Source organism: Argiope bruennichi, chromosome 4 (genome assembly GCF_947563725.1).
Source record: "Argiope bruennichi chromosome 4, qqArgBrue1.1, whole genome shotgun sequence".
NCBI classification, from domain to species: domain Eukaryota; kingdom Metazoa; phylum Arthropoda; class Arachnida; order Araneae; family Araneidae; genus Argiope; species Argiope bruennichi.
Window position 1 is genome coordinate 63,784,807 of NC_079154.1, and position 23,065 is coordinate 63,807,871.

A 23,065-nucleotide genomic window follows, 5' to 3' on the forward strand; every position below is an offset into this window, starting at 1 on the left:
TAAAAGGAAAAAACATCGTTTGCAACAAATTTGACAAATATATTTAAAGTTTTTTTCTTTTTCTTTTGGAAGGAAATTATTGTATCTTAAAAGTATGTAAAGATAAATAAAGAGTTTGAAATCTCTTGGTTGTTGTATATTTTCATTATTATATTTTTAAGATAAGAATTCTAAAGTGTTTTACCCAGAAAAAAATATGTCGGGAGGTTAATTCTTTTTCATTTATTCGATTGAAAGAAATAAAGCTTTTATAATATACGAAAACATTCGCATATATTTGAATTTAAATAACACAATAAATAAAATTCTGATAATACAAAATACAAAACGTCAATACAAAAACAAACAATGAACGGAATGATTCAATCTAATGCAAAAATATGCTGAGAAAAACTTTACAAAATAATCACACAAGAATTTTTTCAATCGTAATAAGCTTTATTTCTTTAACTAGAAAAGTACAAGCAGCGAAACAAGCATGTTCGCACTTGACAGAAAACATTTGAAGTCTTTTTAACAAGTTATTGCATAATACACGTTTACGTCATTTCGACGTGCAGTCTGGTTTTGATTTAAGAGAATATCGATACAAAAGGTGTCCTTTACAAAAACGGCACAGCTGATCTCTCTTCAACTGACCTCTAATGATTGCAAGCACACACGCACGAATAAAGCTCTCTAAAAAATCACAAGGCTCCAACAACGGGAAGAATTTCTACAGGGGGCCGGGTAGGAGACAGCCTCGATGAAGATGAACGATTCTTAATTCATAATCGATTGTGGATTCATCGATACATGAATCATTCTCCAAAACAGTTTATAACAAAACTTGGAATAATGCCTTTAACTTCGTTTTATTTTATCAGAAAAGTATAATATGCAACGAATTGAAAAAATATACGGTTAACTTATAAAGGCTAAATATAATTTTTAATAAATTATGAGTATTAAATATATTAAATTTCTAATTTCTAAGAAAAATTATGACTAAATTAATGACTAAATAAAATTTCTTAATAACTAAAAATGTAAAAAACGAGTTTTAAGTTGAGCATTGTAATGAGAAATTTATATACCATATCCATCATAAATATGGGGATTGTATTTTTTATATTAAAATACAATTTATTGATATTTGAAAACCATCAAAATAATTAATATAAAAGTCTATTACGATTCAAATTTTAAAAAATACAGCTTTAGATATACAATTAATAAAAATCTGCCAAAAAATTATCAATATAACTTAGCTATCTGTCATTTCATTTTTATGCTCTTCATGTAAAAAGCAAACATAATAAATCCTCAGTGGTTATACAAAACAAAAAGAAATCATAACTTTATGAAATAAAATATAACAAAAACACTGAATAATATCTTGTCATTCTTGTATCACAACGTCATACTTGCATACATGTATAGTTTCCGGGTTATACTGATTGTGACAAAGGAAAACATCATCTTTTATTCATAACATTTTATGAAGTTCACAAATTAAAATAGCAATAAATCATTATTTTTGTTTTATTTTTATAAAAAATTTGCGCTTGCACCAAATTATCACTTTAATAAAATCAAGCAAATAAATAAAACTGTGAAATAAAAGGAAAAAAAAACCATCAAAAAATGTATCATTTCGGATATCAGTGCCTAGTTGTTTACTCAGGTGAACCATAAGTCGCGATATCATTTAAACTTTCAATAAAATATATTTACAATTCTGTTTTACATTAAGTTAAAAAAATTTAGGTTTTAGGTTTTGACGAAAAATTTACATCAAAATTCTAAATGCTTCTATAGTGAAAACCAAAGGGAAATTCTTTTTATTTACACATTTGAGCAAAACACTTGAGTCTGTTATCAAGAGGGTAACTGTTAGTTCAGCAGAAAACAAAGACCACGTTCATGGTTCATTTGAAAAGAAAAAAACCCTTTGTTTATTTTGTCAAAAATCAAGCTAAAATGTTTTTAAAAAATGTACTAAAATGGTTGACAGTTTAAACATTAGCGCGACCTCTGGCCCACCTTGTTCATGTTTGACTCATGAAATATTTAGACAAAGTGCGACAGAGCTCAGTTTTGTGAAACCTTATTTAAGTCATATTGTATCAAAGCTGACAAGTCTCTATTTTTATGACTTACAAAATTAGATGTTAGCAGTAATTAGATGCTCCAGCAATTATTTCACAAATATATAACTGTGCCGAAAATTTTCACACTGTATTCCTTCAGTACAAAGCAAAATCACAGTCAAAATCCAAAATCAATTATAGATGGTTCCGGAAATAGGAAAGGAACGATGCAAACAGTAACACAATATCGGAAGCTAGCTGAAGTGTTAGAACAAGAAACTTTCAAGAACAAATCTTGTCTGAATTCAAGCAATAAAAATCTTGGCTTTGATTTTATATTCACTCATGAAAACGATTTGTCTCCTTGTTTTGCTGACTACATCAAAAACCTCAAATGATGGATTTATGCAAAAGTTAGGTATGTTTTTTATTGCTTTTCGAAAAGTATGATGTTTACCTCAATACAGAACCAAAAACATTTGTAGCAATGCATTTTCTTGTGTCTTGAAGTCTCTTTTTTTTTCAAGAGTTAGAAGAACCAACAAGAACCACGTTTGTTTGTTTATTTTGTCGTTTAAGTGTGGGTGATAGGAATTGTTTTATTCTCTCTGGCCGTGCATTGGGGCATGACGGGAAGGATTTCAGTGTGTCTGCAATCCTCTTTGTGTGGTTTCTCAAGGTTCCAGGTGGTTGGGGCAATCCTAACAAAAGAAAATAAAACAAACATAAAATGAGAAAGCTGCTTTTTGCTTAGGCCAAACAAAACAAAACAAATCATAAAATAACCATACTAAATAAATCATTAAAAAGTAAATTGGTTTTGAAGGATACAGTTTGTTACACAAAATAAGCGATAAAACTCAAGCCATGCTTAACCTTTAAGATAGTTTGTTTTGGAAGACGGATTTCAAGCGGCTCACGTTCTTTATTATTTTTATTGATGCAAGCAAGTAAAATAAATCTGTGATTACTATTTTAACGGATATTGACAAGAATGAAGACCTAATAGTTTAATAACTGTTATAATATCAACTTATTCAGGGATAAAATGGAGATATTATATTTATACGCAGAAGGAATTGGTAAAAAAAAAAAAAAAAGGAATTAATAAAAAAAAATTGGCAAAAAAAATCGATTATTTTAAGGATGGATTTAAAAATTATTGCAAAATATCTTATACCATATTGTACTACAGTTAAATATTTTTTCTAACCATTCTTTCAATAGCGTTTTATGATGAAAAATATTAAGTATTTTTTTTAAAGTTTGAGATATTGTCAGAAAATAATAATAATTTATAACAATAACTTTCAGATTCTTATAAGTAGATAAAAAAATTTGACTAAATACTTATTCAGAAATCAAGACTATTTTAGGAACAGGAAACTCAGAGTTATGGCGGGTTTACACTCGACCAGTTACAAGACGGACAGTGGGTAGCGCATGCGTAGAAAGTGACTGATTTATGTTAGCTACAATATCATAAGACAGATTCAGGCATTCCATGCTTGGCTATAAATTGCCGTTTTGGCGTCCCTGAATTTTTCTTTATTGTGTATCGTATTAAAATGATGGATCTTTACACAAATAAACATGGTAAAAAAAAAGGTCAACATACCTAAATTAGGAAAACTATAGAAAAGAAATAGCAAATAAAATAAAAAAACAAAACACCACAACCTCGCATCAGAAGAAACAATGGGCAAAATATGAGCAAATCTATAAGTGATCAATTTTTTCATGCCAAGAAAGCCATCAAATTCTACAACCGTATGCGCAGTAAGACAAAAATACGATACTGCGGCATGTAGTTGTCCCATCGGGACAATTACTTGCCATAGACCGAACAGCATTTTTTAGCCTTCCTACGCATGCGCTGTCTACTGGCCGCCTTATAACTGGCTGAGTGTAAACCAGAGATTACGAATAAGATTAGGAAAATGTTTACGCTATACCACGTGTTTAAAATAATGAGACTGGTAAATAAAATAATAAACAAGCTTTGAATTTTCTGTAAAAAAAAAAAAAAACCGTAAAAAGGTCAATTCTATATAAAAATAGCTTTCCGACATTTAAATTTGTTTTCATTACAGCAAATATAATTACTTTTATAATGAACGTTCAACAAAATAATAGTATTAGAAATCTACAAAAATAAAGTTGAATACGTTATAATAATAATATATACGCTATAGAAATCCAAACCAAAGAATCGATTTTGTTCATAAATACTGTGAAGTATAAGGAAGATTTCACTCAGGGTTCATGATAATTAATTCTATAGTTGATACTTTATTAATTTAAAATCGTGTTTGCATGCCAGAAAAGATTATTCTGTCTACAGTATTGCCATTTCTACTGAATGAAAATGTTAGACATTTCAAGTAATTTTATTTATTTTCTTGCGAGTTGCCATTCTCACTGATTCATTAATTTTTGTGTTATTCTTAAAAAAATAAGTATCCGAGGTAGAAAATTATTTTTCAACACATTTTGAAAATTGATTGGAAAAATATGTGATATTTCATAAAGATATTAGTTTTAAAAAATCGTTTGGTATAATTGATATTCTCCTTTTAATCTCAAAGAAGACTTGAAGGCGGCAAGATAATTTTGCATATTATAATATTTTATATAAAACTAATTTTTTAATTAAAAAATATTTTATATATTTGCGTAGCGATAAATATAAATCTAGCTTTTGAAAGATAAAAATAAATAATATTTCCTAGACAAAAATTATATATGGGCATGTTTTCATTCCGAGAAACGGCAGATATACTAATCAGAAACAAACAAACAAATAAATAAATCATAAATAAAAACAATTTTTTAATGTACAAAAGTCTTCTTGTAATAAAATATTACTTTATTTTGCAGCTCTACACCATTTGTAACTTAAGCAAATAAAAATATAAAGAATACAGCATTCGCAATAAATCAAGCTTAACGATGTTTTAGAAAATTTTAGAAATCTGCTTATGAAATAGCATTAATATAGGAACATATGGAAAACTTTAAAACTGAGATGTAAATAAATTGCATATTTAAACTTTAAGCAAAAATAACACTAACTATATTGAGTTTTATTAAGTAAAAATATTTTTAAGGATATTTTATTAAGGATAAATATGTTGAATTTTAAATAAGATATTTTTAATCCTTTGGGCTCCACTGGGACATATATGTTCCACTGATATTTTTAAATCTTCCAACGGAATAAGTAAGAGGGGAATTTATTGAAGTGCATGTCCCAATGATGTTTTGTGATTACATTCATATGTTATTGTAATTTTTAACTACATCTTAATAATAAAGAAACCCGAAAGAAAACTGTATATGCCATGAGTAAAGTTACAATCTGCAAAAACTGTTTTACGATATATCATACAAAGAGAAGTTATGAATAATGTGGGATATGTAATTGGTAAGAATTTTCTTGGAATAAAATTGTTTAAAACATTATAAAAACTAGTGACTCAGATTTTCACTGTATTATGTGTCCCATTTTAAAAGACCACTAGGGCACATATGACTCGCCTCAAAAATTGCACCTATAGTTATTTTTTGTTTTTATTTTAGCAGAATATAGCTATTTTTACTTTAATTGTGCCATTAAAACCCTAAATTATCTAAATTTTGAAAAAAAAAACTGGTATTGAAAGGGTTAAAACATGATTCAGCAAAACTGGTGAGCTTTTAAGGATACCATCTACATTGTAATGTACCAATAAAACGCGATTATTTTATTCTATAACCATGATATAAAGAACTGCTCTATTAATATTTTTAATCCCTAAAAAATCCTATGTTTAGATGACTCATGTCTAAATTCTGCAAATATAATACGGTGAATTTTATTCGCTTCATTTATTTCTCTTTCGTTCCATTCTTCAATAGTTTACAATCTGCCAGAAATGCTATATGTACTTAAATGTAGGATGCCCTTGGTTTCAAAGAAAGAACATTCCATGATATGCCACGATGGGTTGGCAAGGCAATATTATGTTTGTTTAAGTTTTGAGGTGAGGACTATATGCATGCATAAAGCGTAAGGAAAGGTCGTGTAAGCTTAAAATAAAATTAAAAATATTTCAAAGGAAAAAAAAACGTTGTACACATTCGTCTGTGACATTTTTTTTGGGTTCTTATCAACAATCATTGCTTCACGGTTCGTCAAATTCTATCTTCAATTCCGTACTACCCTCCGGCATCGAATGTCAGCAAGTTAGTTAGACATGGTTAAATCCGAGTTATATTTTAAACAAAATTCAGATATTGAACTTTACGATACCGCTAAAGTTATATCGTTTGAAAAATAAAGTTCAAATAGAAGGATTTACATGCCACTTCGCCGGGAGGCAACTTCCATACGATACATTTTCGATAGAATCTAATGTTAATGTGTTGAAAAACATGAAATAAGTGTTTTTATTTGTTGATTCGCATGAAAGTCTATCGAATAATATTGATTTAAATATTCCAAATAACGAAAATATCAATATATCCATGTGTAAATATAGCACATTCAATCCACCACCAGAAAAAATTGCCTAGTCTTTTAATGAGTTGTTGACATAATATACTCTACGAAATAAACACATATAATAGCGCACATTAAGTTGAGCAAATAGTCACAGCATGTTTCACTCGAGTTTGTAACACGTTTGACCTGAGTTAAGTTAAATTAGCTGAAATAACATTAGCATATCTAATTGCATAGATTAGTATTGTAAGGCAGAAAAAAATATGCAAGGGCATCTATGATGTCACATGTTTTCTTTTAACTTAAATCTAAAACAAATGATGTAATTTAACGTAAATGTAATTTTAATGATGTAATTTAACATTATGCTGTATCAGAAATCGCTAAAAGAATCGTAAACATAAGATATTTTATTGAACTTTGTAGTTTTTGTTTCCATTGAGAAAAAGGGATGTTGATAACAGGATTCAAATGAAAGATTATCTTACTTTTTTATCTGTTAGCATACATTGATTTTATCTTACAGTTTTCCAATGAAGTTTAAATAAGTGTGAATTGTAAACAGGAAATGTCAGTATCAGTTTATGATTTTGTAAATGAGAGCACAAAAAAAAATTTTTTTATAAAGAAGGCCGTTATCGATTGCTATTTTGTATAAATTCTAATAAAAAAAAACTGAAACGTAGTATTATAAGTTTCATGTTATAGCACACATATTTAAATAATGGAATGTTTCAATGTTTGTGTATATCCGTCCGATTTAAAAAAAATTAACAATAGAATGTGAAGTTTTACATATTGTTAACTATCTAAATCATCAAACTGATCTTTTTTATTGGCAAATGTCTAAACATCCCTTTTTGACTGATTCTGTGTTGTTTCTGACTTACTTTAAATAATATTAATGAACATGTATGTTAAATATATATTTTCTGAAAATAAAGCTTTCGCTTTATGTTTTTAACATATTATTACAATAATAGTTGAATCTAAGAATTACATTGGCAAAAAAAAACTTCCAAAAGAAAAACAGATCGAAAAAAATTCATCAATCTGAAGTTTCATGATTTAATTAATGAAAACAATTAACATGATCTAAAGCTATTTTGAAAAATTGCATAATTACACAGGTTTTAATGGTAAATGCCTTCATTTAATGATTTTCTTTCAAATTAAAACACTAGATTAAATAAATTAAACATTTCAGTTGCTAATGTATATTTGGGAAATAAATCCTCCATCATATGAAATTAGAAAGACACAGATACTTTTTTGTCTAGACAAATCGCATCGTTCTCTTTCTTATAAAGCATCACATCTGCTATGAATAATAATAATAATAATGTGCCTATAACTTAAATAAGCCAGCCCTTTGACAACATAGAATTCAAATAATATAATTTACACACACCGTGGAGTAAAAATAGCTGTTTTCTTATAGAATAATATAAAGATAGTTATTTCGATATAATAGCGGACAAAAATAACTTGGTGCAAGTATAGTGATTTCTAAAAAACACAGAGCAAAAACACTTGTTTTTATATGGCAGGATGCAAATATAATTGTAACAGTGCAAAATAGTAGTTAGTTTTCATAAGACATGATAAAAAACCCAGCTATTTCAGCAAAATAATGATTTCCATATAAATTTGGCGATTCCCAAACACGGAGCAAAAATACTTATTTCCATATAACATGGTGAAAAAAAAAAAAAGAAGCTTGGTGCAAAAATTGCGCAGTTCTTATAAAATAGTGCAAAAATAGTTATTATTTCGATATAATAGCGGATAAAAATACCGATTTCCGTATAACTTGGAGAAAATATAGACTCCTAAATAATACGGGTTAAAAACACTTGTTTCCATATTGCACGGTGTAAACAGAATTGTAACATAATGCAAAATAGTAGTTTTCATAAAATGATAAAAAAAAAATCCAGGGATTACCATAAAATATGGAGCAAAATAGCGATTTCCCTATAACGCTGCAAATAAGCGGTTCCCAACACTTAGTAGAAATACTTATTTCCATATAGTATGGTGCAAGAAAGAAATAATATAACGTGGAGCAAATAGTACCATCGTTGATACTACAGGATACTTTAACATTCCTCCAATACTACAGTTTTGTTACATTAAAGAACAAATTAAAGGTTTTCATTCGTTATTGCATTGGTTTCAAACCTATCCATAAGTACATTCATTCCCAGAAATAGGAATGAATCGGAAATAAAACTGAACTTTCTTCCTTTGTCCTTTCGAATAACGGAAGGCCCCGGAAACCACTTTTTGACTCGAAATGATAGGCCTCCGAAGAAGTGAGCCGAACTTAATGCATTTCCGATAACCAATAAGAAGAGAAAGGGCGAAATTGGTTTAACACAATAAAAGGGAAGTCATCGTTATTTGTTGTTTTTATTCTTTCTCGTAACCTCTCTACAGGGTCTAGAGATTTATTTTCTTTCACGATAATTTTCACTCTAGAAACATCTCGACGGATAATCCTCCGTTTTTAAACAAACTCTAAAGGAAAAAAAAATAACGCGAAAGTCATTTCTGAAAGCTTTTCTCAGGCGCCGCTATAAACCTTGGATTGGAAAAGAAAGCCGATTGTTGGAAGGAAAGCCTTTAAAAAAAGTTGATTCAAGTAAAGCGAGAAATAAGACTTGGGTTGAGAAAAATCATTTTGAAGTCCTCAAATATCGTAATGGGTCTTTGAAGAGGAATTGAAAAGAAAAATCGTGAGATTTAAAGTTACCCAGAATGGAATACGAGAAAAATCATATTTTTGGGGTGATTTAAAATAATGCCTTTTCTTTAAGACCTCATAAAAAATTTCATAGAATTTGATTTTCAATTTTTACATGAAGGACTTTGGAGTTATATATATTTCGTAATAATTCTTTAGAAATTACGTATTGAAATGAATAATAGTTAGGAGCTTTATGAAATCATTAAAAAACATTTTTAATAGTGAAGAAAGACTTTTTTTTTAATATTTGATTTGATGTCAAAATAAAGGTTATCCCAAAATTACGGCAAGATTTGAATTTGCTACCATTTGTGCAGTAAAGTGTTGGAAACTTTATTAAAAGAAACCATTCGACAGCTCATAGTTTAATGTTTGTAAAAATGTAGAGCTACATGATAGAACACCGTGTTTCCATTGTTGAACAATATTTCAAAAGTAACGAAAGCCTGGCAGCCACAGTTCGAAAATTTGAGAATTAGCCCTCTAGATCGTGTGATTTAACACCATTGGATTTCTTTTTATGGGGTTATTTGAAGTCAAACAAGCCCACAAAAGCACGTGAGCATTGAAGGAAATAATTCAACGTTGAATCAATGAAATTCTGCCACATTTATGCAAAATGGTCATGGAAAATTTTGACAAAAGAGTGCGTATGCGACAGCAAAGCCATGGAGGCCATTTTTCCTATGTGTTATTCCAATCATAACCCTATCCCGCATACTTGCGATTCAATAAAAATAAAAACTTAAAAGAAAAAGAACTGTGTTTTTTATTTAATTCAAATCTTGCGTTCACATGTTGTTCTATCGTGTTACACTCCATTTTTACTAACCCTAAACTATCAGCTGTCAAATGGTTTTACTAATCGGGTTGTCGACACTTCATGAATGGTGGCATTAATTTGGGACACCCTTTACTACTCAAATATTTCAATTATAACAATGTTTCGAAACTTGTTTGTTTGATATAAGGACCTGTATTTTTGCAAGCTCTCATAGTCCATAAAAATGACAAGAGTAAACAAAAATGCAATTGTTACCAAAAGTTAAGTAAACAAAGTTACTTTTTGACACAATTGCCATGAAAATTCAAGAATTCGACATATGTTGCAAACCTGGTATCAAAACATACGTAAAAATATACAATACTAATATAAAACAAAAAAACTAACACACAAACTAATACACAAAACTAATATAATCTAAGAGTATCTGATACTACTGGTAATTTGAGAACTAGATTGATATCGACTGGTAATCTCCAAGATCTCAGTTATTTTCAATCATATGACAGTATATTAATCAGATACAAAGTATTATCTCGATATAGACCGCCTCATCGTCCGGCCTTGGCGACATTATCGGCGGGCATGATACTTTTAAAAACTATATTTATATAATATCACCAACTGTTATTGTCCTTTATTTCATTTAACGATGCACATACCACTGAAGAATCCGTGTCTTCCCTATACTAACTATATCAGCAAACCCTTTCCGCTTTTCGTCCTAGCTGTTAATCCATGTTAACACCCAGACTGAAGGTATATCGTTATTAATATCACCTTCGCAGAAGCGAAATCTCAAAACGGAAGAATCATATTCTCATTAGTGCCAGCTGCCAGTCTCGGCGTAAGTGTCAAACCGATACCCACCGAGTATCTGACATCAATCCGATGAAAAAAGAAACAGTTACTGGTTCTGGTTCAATCGAGCATCAGTATCAAGCTGTACAAAATACAGCAAAACTAAGTATCAAACCAACCTTAGTTTGTCATATCGGAGAACCAGATTTTCGATCCTCTCTTCAAAGAACGTTGTCACCACTGGTTCTTTGAAATTGTTTTGGAGGAATATTGAAAATTTCGAGGAGATTTAAGTGGTGTTCTGCTCCTCGTTTAACAGAATGATAGGTGTACGAGAAGATGAGGAGGAAGATCAAAGATTCACCTCTTTGTGGCTGGGGGTGAACCACCTCGAAGAGGATGACAATTCGGTGAACCGACCGGTATGGACGTGTTATGTTAAAGACAGTAGTCGGCCATAACAAATCCTATCGATACTGCTTTATTCGGTGGTGGAGGAGTGGTCGGCTGTACACAAGAAGAAGGAAGGACATTTGAAACTCTTCATGAGTCTGGAAGTTTTGATTCTAGCCTTTTTTTTTTAATTCGACGAAGAAAGGAAAATCACTCGGCTCTAAACTGCATTCTCACTAAAGTAGGACATGGATACAAAATTGCCTTAGCAGATTGTCTTGTTCAACGAGTTAATCAAGAAGCGAAGAATTCTGGAATTCCAAACAACACGCTTGCTGACCAGCATGCCAGAATTGCGACTTTGAATACTTAAACATTTATATTTTAAATTCTTTCAATAAAAAAAAATTCAAAGAATGCAAGACTAATGAGAAGTTTCAAAGGAATTTTGAAGTCCATTTCGTATCATTGATTCAAATTCCTCGGACGAGAAGTTTGAAAAGGTTCACCGATATGTTAAAGGTCTGAATCTTCCAATACTTTCTGACAAAAGTAGCAATGTTTGTACATAAAGAAATAAATCGATTTTGTTTTCTGCTCTTGTCTTTTTACTTTCGAAGTATAGAGAAAGTATGGTAATCGTCAAAAAATTCGAACTCGGCATTTTGGCGAATCTTCAGGTTTTCTTGAACAAGAAATTCCCAGACATCCCTAATTTCGAAAAACAGATTTTTGGACTGTCTGGGACAAAGATAACTCAAACACGGTTTGATGTAGACAAATGAAATTTGCTATGCAGTCTTAAAAAGAAATTTGTGGATTTCTGTCAAATTTTGAGCAAACTCTGTTTAGAGGAAGTTTGTCTGTCCGGTTTGAATATAAATTAGCATTATGACTACAAACCGGAGAGAGCTAGACAGATAAAATTCGGTACACACATAACATAGACACCTACCACATTTTGAGCGATATCAAACAAGATGTTGACCGTCAGTCGGTCCGTACGAATCTAAAACACAAATTCGCTTTGGGATACTATTAATAACATGCAAGCGATTAATCGCCATAGATCACACGACAGATTCAGTAAAAATGGTAAATTCAAGCCAGATGTCAATATTTCGTATGCCAATGTCATGTAAGGCATTCCCCGGGATAGCATCTTTATTGGATAGTAGACGAGAAAGATTTAGAAAAACCCTTCCTGCTGGCGTTTTTATTTTTCGTCGGAGAATTAAAAGAAAAAAAAAAAAAAACGACCCTCATATAATTAATTTTTGTTAAATTAATTTACCTAAAATTTCTAATAAATTTTCTAAATTCTATAAAATTTTTAATGTATCTTTTCAGTTTTATATTCGCAAGTGTCAACAACTTTTAAATAATATTTCAAATTTTATCTTAATAATTTCAAAATTCAGTGAAGAATTAACTTTTGCAGGAACTTTATATTCAACTTTTAAATTCTTTGATTAATTTGTGTTATTTTATATCCACTAACATTATAATTAATGATTCTTCAATATGTATTTTCTTTAAACAGGTAAATATGTTTTTGATTATTTCAAAATTTACTTTTCACAATTTATTTTCTCTTTAAACAGGTCATTTACAGCTGAAGCTTATAGTATAGGTCATTAAGGGAAAAGAAACAAAACCGTTTTGCAAAGATAAGACGAAAATTATTTTTAGAAAACCCTTCGAAAAAAATTAATGAAAGATAAAGCAATATAAGAAAGAGGTAAAAGTATTTCAATGTTAATAATTAAAAATTTTAGGATGCTTCTAAAGATGTATGAGGAAAACAAGACAAAAAATGATGATATCCATGTTTTAATCAATGCCATACGAGTAAAGAAAAACTGGTAGAAAATCTACATAGCTAACTTATAATCTAAAACGCAATGAATTTAATTTACCAGAAAAAAAATATCAGGCTTGGAAAAGTGTTTAAAAGACGAAGAATTAATTACTATAAGACATACAAAAAAATCTGCGAAATTTCAACAGCTATTTATTTGCTCATTTTTATACCAAATCTAATATCAAAGCAGCTTTGCAGATTCGGCTAAAGCAAAAGTAAAAATAAATCAGCAAGTACCGAAATTAAAAATGTGTTATTTTTCCTCTTTTGGAGCTCATATTGTCAACACGTCGGTAACTTGTTTCTTTTTTTGTTGACAAGCTAATTAGTAGGTGAAGTTTCAGACACATATTACTTGATATTATGTGAATTATAATCCTAATTTCCACCGAGATAATGCGGCAAAAGAGGGGGAACATATTCCGTATCTTTTCATCGTGCTAAAAACAAAGGAAAATTAATTTTCCAAGCGCTTGTAAAAGGAAGAGAAAAGTTGGAAATAAATATGAAAAAAGGAAAAAAAAACTTTCTCAATGGATTAAACACATTCTCTTGAACTTATTATCATGTTTATCTCCTATAATTTTCACTCGTTTTTTGGTGAAACATAACATGAGATATTTTTCTATATTTTGCTTAAAAGTAAAGATAGATTTTTTGAACTAAACTGCTGATTTTTGCTAACACTGATGATTTTGCTAAAATTAGAAAAGTTTAAGAAACGAAATTCTTTCTTATATATTTAATATATTAAAGTTATGCAATATAACATTCCAAGAAGAAATAATAATAATAATAATAAAACATTGTTGTTGATACGAATGACGAGAGAATACTACAAAGCTGGAAAAAAAATATCGTTTTTCTATGTTCCTGCAAAATATCGTCTGCTCTAAATTTAAAAAAAAAAGTTAATTTAACTAAAAAGAATATAATTGTTCAAAGTTAATAATTGTTTGAAGTTCAAATTAAATGGTTACAAATCTAGCCACGCTAATTTCTTAAGATTTTGTATTTTCAAGGTGAAATAAAATATGAACGGTATTAGTTTTCTCAGTTTTTTCATTTTACTTATCGTCTGCATGTTACAATTATTTAAAAAACTTTTGGCATCGCTTCAAATTATTGTCTGATACATATTTTGATAGTTAAATCTTATTTTGTTTGTTATATAGAACATGTATTTACATCAAATAATTAATTAGTGTTCATACCAGGTATACTGAAGTATTAGGTTTAAAAATCGTCTTAAAGAAATTGTTTACATAAAATTTTATTTAAAAAAAATCTTCATGCAAAGTAAAAGCAATGATATAAGTCAAAATTATCAAAAAGAGAAAAACGTTAAATTATATTTAAATGACAAAGAACCTGTTATTCTTCTCGAAATATTCATACTCCAGTAACCTGGGCATGTTTTCAATTTAAGATTACACGAATGTGCACTCGTAATGTTTTTATTGGTGACTAAATGGAATTGAATTACAACATTATTGAAAATATTAAACAAAAAGGATAAAAAATATTTAAAAAAATTAAAACATGCTTATATTAAAATTTTTATTTTATTACTTTCTATTTTTAAATCCATTATTTATAATTCATTTTGATAAATATTTCGAAATTTGAAAAAAATTTAAAAATATCGTTAACAGTTGATGCCACTAGAATAGAATAAAAATTTGATTTAACTAATCAATAAAACTTTAATTAGTCTTATTAACTGATAATTATGCTCTTAAATTATTAAAATTATGCATAAAATAATGCATAATCGAGGAAGAACTCCAGCATTTTTTAGAATTCTACCCTATAAGAGGTTGAAAAATTATTATCAAAATTTCATCATCACTAATATCAAATATAAGTGTGTGAAAACAAAAACAAAACATAATGAAATAATATATAACATTTATATTTTGTTGGATTTCATCCGAATATACACAATAAATTAAAAATTACAAAAGACATTTGTGGCTCTGAATTTGATTCCTTCTTCAAAATATACGAAGTTGACATTAAACCAACCAAACGAGAAATCTTTAAATTCAAAGAAAGCTTTTACAAGACCAACGAAACTGAATGCCAAGCTCTCTGATGCATATTTAACAAGGTATCTAGAGTTACAAATCCAATGAATGAATTTTCCAGGATTATATGAAAGGGCGCCGCTACAGTGGCTATTGGAGACCAAATCTGGTAAAACAATCCCCACGAAAGCAGCGTTTCAATGCAAGCTAAAGCGACCGACATCAAAGGATCCCACCCCTAAAATTCAATTCAAATTTCTGGAGAGGAGCGTTTCATCAATCAATAACATTATCCTCCCACGTCAGGTGCCTTAAATAGATTTATAAGGTTGTCGCAGAAATATTTTAAAGGTACAAAGTGCTTAAAATTCATTAGAGCGGCTGCAGTAAATTATTCAGGTTCTTATAGGAAGTGATGTTAGATGCGTGTTAAATTACAGGATGTTAGCTCTTTAATAACATAATGATGGTACTTGAATATTTTATGCGATCAATGAAAGGGGGGTTTGCTCTGTCTTCGATAAAGTTTACGATGTGGTATTATCAATTAGTTCCCTTATTTAAAAGATAAAAGATCAAAACTTATATTGATTTTGGTACTTTGTAAATTGTGACTTTTATTATCTCGTGTAGAAAAATATAAAGAGAAAGTACTGTAACTTCAAAAAATTCGAACTTTTTGACGAATTTCCATGTTTTAGATCTAATAATAATAATAATAATAATTTAAAAAAAGCACATGAAGCTAGAGCAAGGAAATTTGGTATGCAATCTTAACATAAAATTTATATTAATTCAATTTTATTGTAAATTTGTGCAGTTTCTATTAAACCTCGAATTCGGACCAAAAAAAAACTCTAAACCAAATTTCAAATTCGGGCCTCTAAAATTCGGACCAAATCTGTAAAAGAAGTCTGTTTATCCATCCATTCTCTTGATTCAATAGTAATGATGTTCGATCGAGTTATCTGCATTCCGAAGACATGACGTACCTCATCAAAGAACGGATTATAGGCGGTTCTTCAATGGAATCGAATTTCGAACCATCTGGTACCTGAAGCCATCAGGCTACTGCGAACCAAAATCATTTATAAACCGACTTAAAGAAGCCAAAACCAAATTACCAAAATCAATTACCTAAAGAAGCCAAAATTAAATTAACAAATCTAATTTTTAAATTATGTTAAAAATTTTAAAATTATGCTTTCGTTTTCAAAAATAATTATCGCATTTTTCATTTTTTTTTTCATGCAAATGACTAAGCAAAGTTCGTTTTTGTAAACAAACAATTTGTCAATTTTGTAAACAAATAATTTGTAATTGCAGTTTTACATTTCAACAAAATTTTAACTTAGTCACCATGCTAACGATTTATTTTAATCTAATTTTTCCATTTTAGAGATGGAGAATAAATATAACCTCTGTTTTTTAATTATGTATATCATAGAAATAAAATAAAGTAACAAAATTTTACAAAAACTAACTACAGTTATTAGTTAGATTTTCTTAAAAGTAGAAACAGCAAATAATTATAATGGATTATTAGAAAAAAATTGACTTTAAATAAATGTAACATTAAAAATTATTATTTTATGAAACTTGTCCAGTAGGTTATAATAACCGCGTCAAGAATAATTAAAATTCCAATATACTATAAAATAATAATTATATATTAATTTATTTATTAATGATTTTGATAATTCAATACATACGCCCAAATGTAGCCGCAATAATTTATATTTCATCAAATTTGAATATTTTACAAATTCTTAGGCAACTACGCTAGTAATAATTTTTAATCAACTTGATTGTAGGCTTTCCAGAGAGCAGCATTCTAGGCAGGTACCTAATTGGAAATAAAGCACTGATAAGCTAATTAAAATTTATTTAAAACACAAGTTTTGATCCTGTACTCATTATTTCAAAACACACATGTCAATTTGCATTGTTTCACCTTCGCTGTATTTTGAGTGAAAGGATATTTCGAACCAATTCTCTTCCCTGCATGCTACTCCCCCACCGAGGTGAGGATGGAGATAGACCCTAAGGTACACCGAGATCACTTCCTATACAAGCCAAAAGACGGATATCCGGTGTTCAAGTGAAAGAATCGAAGCGGAAAATTGAGAAAAACAATCCCAAGAGGAGAGGTTTGGCTGTCGGAAAACAACGCACTTCATTGTTTAAAAGAATTTTTTTTGGCGGAAGATAAGAGGTTTAAGGTACATTAGAACAGGTGGCGGGTTTTCGTGGAATTCTATTAAGAATTTTTTTGAGATTACGAGGGTGTTCTGAAATTTTCCATTGAATTTTTTCCGCTCAAAGAATGCATTTTGGAATTCGCTAAATAAATAAGTAGAAAACATATGCTATTTCGTTCTAATCTAAAAATAAATTCAAATGATTTTAGAATGCAGTCTACTTTTTTAAATCTTACTGCACGATTTAAAATCATATGATTTTAATTATGATTCCAGATTTGGAACCTGTCTTTAGGGGTATATAAACCATAACAACACAGATAGTAACCTATATAGAGCAGTAATACCCCCCCCCCAAGTAACGTAGATAATAAACCTTAATAAAGCATAAAGAATTGAAAGGATGAAAATATGAGGTTTAAAAATCAAGACAAAGACATAATTTATTTACAGTAAAAATATTAACCGTAAATCATTTTCTGTTAACTCCTAAAAAAAATCAAAAATGAATAGTTATTCTTTTTATATAACCTTTTTTGATTTTTCCAAGTCACTGAAATAATTTTCAATTAAGTTACCAGTTGCTTACGAGTCTTAAAGCAATAAAACCAACATTGAAAACACAAACATATAATTTTACAACGTATCACAAGCAGAAGAATCGTTTCTTTTTTTTCCTTTAAATAATTTTTTATGATTTCTTTTCCATACCACAGCCGATTCTACTGTTGTTTAATTAATTCCCACAAAGAAATTTCCATTTTCAACTTATTTTAAATCAAATTAAGTAAGAAATATATATATATATATATATATATATATATATATATATGCTAAATAAAAAGTAACTATTAAATCTTTGTTATTCAGTGCAGACGATTTTAACTTAACAAAATGTTTTATATAAAACTTAAATTAAAAACAACAAAATAACAACAGAATGAATATTATTTCTACTTTTCTGAACAAAAAAGGAAAAGATTGCAGAAATATGTAATATAATATAGGAGATTATAAATTTTACATATGTTTTATTCGAATTACAAAAGAATCTATAGTTGGATCGTATATCACAAATTGTTTTATTTGTAATTATAGATAAATGTTTTATTTGGGCTAATTTATAACCAATATCATTTACAACAAATTAGTAGTATTTTAAAAACTGCTTACATAGAAAATTTTCCTGCCATCAAACATATTTCTGAACATAATGAGAAAATGTTGTTAAGAGTTCAATGAATTGGATAAATCGGTTTATTGATCGAAGATGTTTCATGTTTCATTCAAGTTCCTGCAATATGTTAAATACTTTATAATAGTGATTTTTAATTTTGGTGTATAAGGCAATTAAATGTTCTCTGCTATGTTCCTAAATCACAGCTTCCAATAATTATTTTATCCATCTTAATTCATATTCTAATAAAGCAAAACTTAATGAAAATTTATCAAACAAAAATAATTACCATTTTGTTTCTCAAAAGTATGGTTTTGGAGTTTAGACTTCTTTCCTAAAAGATGATATCACAAAATAAAGTTTTATTTTAGACAGACAATATGACAAAATCACACAACATATTACGATGCTGAAATAATAAATATAAGGAATATTAAACTTTTACCAAATACTTAACCCGTTAATTTGAAAATATTTCAAAATTGTTATAAAAAAAGAAGATTATTATAGTTTTTTAAAAAATGAAAAATGAGCCATTTGGTTCTTAAATATCTTTTGGATAGTGCACAGCTCTCATTTAAAGATTTGTATTTTTAAATAAATTTTCCAACCGGCATCAAAGAATAAATTATATTAATTTACTTGCTTCATTTTTCCAAAAGATTAAAATTCTTTTAATGGTATTATTAAATTATTAACGAGCATTTTAATATTAAATGCCGAATATTATATTAAAATTTACTGTCAAAAAACATGAGCCACGATTATTAATTGAACAATCCATAGTTACAGAAAGAATTCTATAAAATTTACAAAAACAGAAATTGAATTAAACTTGGTTTCCAGTTCTAAATTTTATTTTACCCACCTTTGTATAAAACCTGGTAAAATAAGATTCAAAACTGAAAAAATTCTTTCCAAATTTTGTTTACGCTAACTTCTTCAAATCTTAAATTTCATAAAATTTAATTGTATAGTTTTTCCAGCTGCAGACCACTTCAGTTTTAATTTGCCTAAATAATGCGTTGTTTTGAAGCAATTAAAACTATACTGAGACAGATGGTGCAATTTTGAACCATGATCAGATGACAAGGATAGCACAGCAGGTGGACATGTGACAACGATGTATTTCATACATACCAATCTCATACATATGTTGGATGTTGTGATGATATCGGGTCTCGAAACTTTGGTCTCTAAGCCAAATATATTAGATCAGGCCACTGTGATTTACAGCTATGGGTTTAAAATACTTCAATACTTGTACTGCATTATATGCGTTTAAATTATTATGCACTTTTCAGTACACAGCTTCACATCTTTGGAATAAATAATGAAACATTTTTAATAATAATTCCTCCTCCTTTTCTTTTTCGTCTGAGATCAAATGGCAGTTAAATTGTGTCAATATACAAGTGTATAGAGATCTTAAGAAAAGCTGAAAATATTATTATAAACGGCGTCTGTTAAATTCTGAATCACGATAAACAACTAAATTTTTTAAATAAAGATAGAACAAAAATTTTACATTAATTCGTTTACATCATATTCGTTACAAAGTGTAAATATATGAATAAATTTAAAAAAATCTTTTATCAATATCTCATTTGAACTTGCAGCTACATAAATAGCAATCTATTAGAAAATGAATAAATCTAAAACTTCACGCAATTTTACATAATGGAATTTTAGTATAATTAATTGATATATAAGCATTGAATACTGTTTAACCAATATTTAATTTTAATTCAAATCAAATAATTCGATGCTTTAAATTTCACACATATTTTAATAAAAAAATTATTAAAAAGCAATTTTTCGACGCTTTCACATTTTTGTTTTAAAAAATAACGAATCCAAGAAATGGCAAGCATGATGTAAATACAAAAGCTGTATGTAAAAGTATGAAAAATTATAGTACAATTCTTATAACTGTTTATGTAATTTTCAAAAATAACAATAATAGTAATTTCGGCTTTGCTGTTAATGTTAACCCTATCTGCCTAAAAATAATATTGTATTATTTCAAGTTATAAATGAAACGGGAGAAAAATCCCTAAATACTAATATTTTTTCAAAATATACATTATCTGAATAGTGTTGCTCTAATTCTTAACAGAAGTTAATAAAAATGATGAAAAAAATTGGAATCAAATTCCGGCTTCGAAAAAAAGTTATTTTTAAAATGAGGCAAGGTGAATTGAAAATATATATATATTTAGTTCTGGAGCATATAATGTTAAATTCCATGAATTAAACATTCTATGCACGATTCGCGTATAAATAGATTTTCGTTTTCTTCTTTGATTTTAGTTTCTATTATTCTAATGTCAGCACTAATAGAAAATATTATACAAATTAATATCTGGTGTAACTTTACAGAAGAGTTTCTTAGAAATATGTAACAACTCTTTTGTAACTGTATGCAAGGGTAAAAATGTTTAATTAACAAAACCATTATCGAAACAAAGTCAATTAAGCTAAAAAGTTCAACACTAACCTCAATTCTTTCATGAACGGTGATATCATTGTGTTTTTCTGTTTCTCTAGGTTGAATCTGAAAGAGAGAGAGAAAAAATTACAACAAAGATTAAAAGCAATATTTTCTCATTATTCCTTTGAATAGGGGCATTACAACGAAAACGAGATATCGATTTAGAGAAATCTATAACTAAAAAAATAATTTAGTGTCTATTGTATCTGAAAGATACAACGCTTGATTAACTTTTAACAAATAATCATTAACCATGTTGTGATCAATTAGTTAGTACAATGCATAAGACCAAGAAATTTTGATGAATTTAACATTTTGGCGTCCATGAATTCAAAACAACCCATTTTAAAAATTAAGCGTATAAGTGTTTTTTTTCCGTACGTTTTAACTTTCTCGTATACGTAGGATAGAGAAAATATAATAATCGTCACAAAAAAATTCGTACTAGAGATTTTGACAGATCTCCACGTTTTAGACCTGAGTTCGGAAAACACATTTTTTGAAAATGTCCATCCTTTTGTCAAAAATAACTCAAAAATGCTTTGAGCTAGACGGATGAAATTTGGCATACAGGTTTAAAACCACAATTTATAGATTTCTATCAAATTTTGAAATATAACTATTCAGAAAAGTCTGGATGTCTAGCGATTCGTATATAAGTTAGCACGATTACTACGAAACGAAGAGATCTAGATAGATAAAATTTCGCATAAAGATTTAACATTTTTAGTACAGGCGTCTACCAAATTTTGAGCAACATACAACAAAGATTTGACTGTCTGTCGGTCAGTATTTTCAGAAACGTGTAAACAATATAACTCAAAAACATAATGACTTAAATATATCAAATTCGGTATGTGATTTTATGACAGATTGTAGTTTTGTGTCAAATTATTATTTCAATCGGTTTTGAAAAATGCGTCTAAAACACAAATTCTATTTTCGGATAAAATTAACCGTATGCCAAAGATGAATTGCCAAAAAACTCATCAAGGATGACACAATAGGATCTGTAAAGATTCTCGCCAAAGTTTATATTTCGTAGCTATAGTACGCCAATGCTATGCAAAGTGTTCTCTAGGATAACAACTTTATTAGAGAGTATGCGAGAAAGTTTTAGAGAGACCATTTCCGCTGGTTGAATATCATAATATAATAATGCAATGAATTAGCTGAACGAAATTTAGCATGCAGTCCATCATCAAAGTTGAAAATCTGTATCAACTTATGGACAAAACCGACCATTTGGAATTCTGTTTTTCAGCTCGTCCATATGTGTTTGAACATGATTACTCGAAATCAAAAAAGAGTTAGACCGATGAAATGTGGCATATAATCTTACCATCAGAAAGTATTTTAAGACAGAAAAAATTTGAACTCGAGATCGAAAGTAATCTCCACGTTTCAAACTTCTCTGAGTTACATGAACACAATCTGTTTACTTTGAAATTATATCTGTCTGTGAACATGATAATTCAAAAATGAACATGATAAGTGACAAGATTAGTGAACATGATAAGTGAATATGATAATTCAAAAATGAACATGATAAGTGACATGATTAGTGAACATGATAAGTGAACATAATAATTCAAAAATGAACATAAGTGACAGCACACACGATAAGTGAACAAGATAATTCAAACATCGAACATGATAAGTGACAGCACACACATGATAAGTGACATGATTAGTGAACATGATAATTCAAAAATGAACATAAGTGACTGATTAGTGAACATGATAATTCAAAAATGAACATAAGTGAACGCGATAATTGAACTATATGATTGAGATTCGGCAAGTTATCGTTACATGATATCGGTGGATTTCTATCAAATTTTGAACGAAATTCAGTCATAGAAAGGTTATCTGTCTGTCGGTGAGAGTGCGAGTGAACACTATGACCTACAATATCCAAAGAACTAGATTAACAAACTTTGATGCATAGTTTCAGAATTGAAAGTAGAGATCCGTTTCGGATTTTTAAACAAATCTGTCAAAACAAGCC

General features: G+C 28.8%; 1 protein-coding gene across 1 annotated transcript in view; it reads right to left on the bottom strand.

The window, feature by feature from the left end:
* Positions 1–416: 416 nt before the first annotated feature.
* Positions 417–23,065, bottom strand: part of LOC129966571 (uncharacterized) — a 454,962-nt gene continuing 432,313 nt past the window's right edge. Inside the window, exons 8-10 of the mRNA XM_056081029.1 lie at positions 21,061–21,117; positions 18,850–18,894; positions 417–2,773 (exon numbers count right to left, since the gene is read on the bottom strand). Of these exons, the coding sequence (XP_055937004.1) occupies positions 2,747–2,773; positions 18,850–18,894; positions 21,061–21,117 (129 nt within the window). The 3' untranslated portion in view covers positions 417–2,746. The remainder of the gene's footprint in view (positions 2,774–18,849; positions 18,895–21,060; positions 21,118–23,065) is intronic.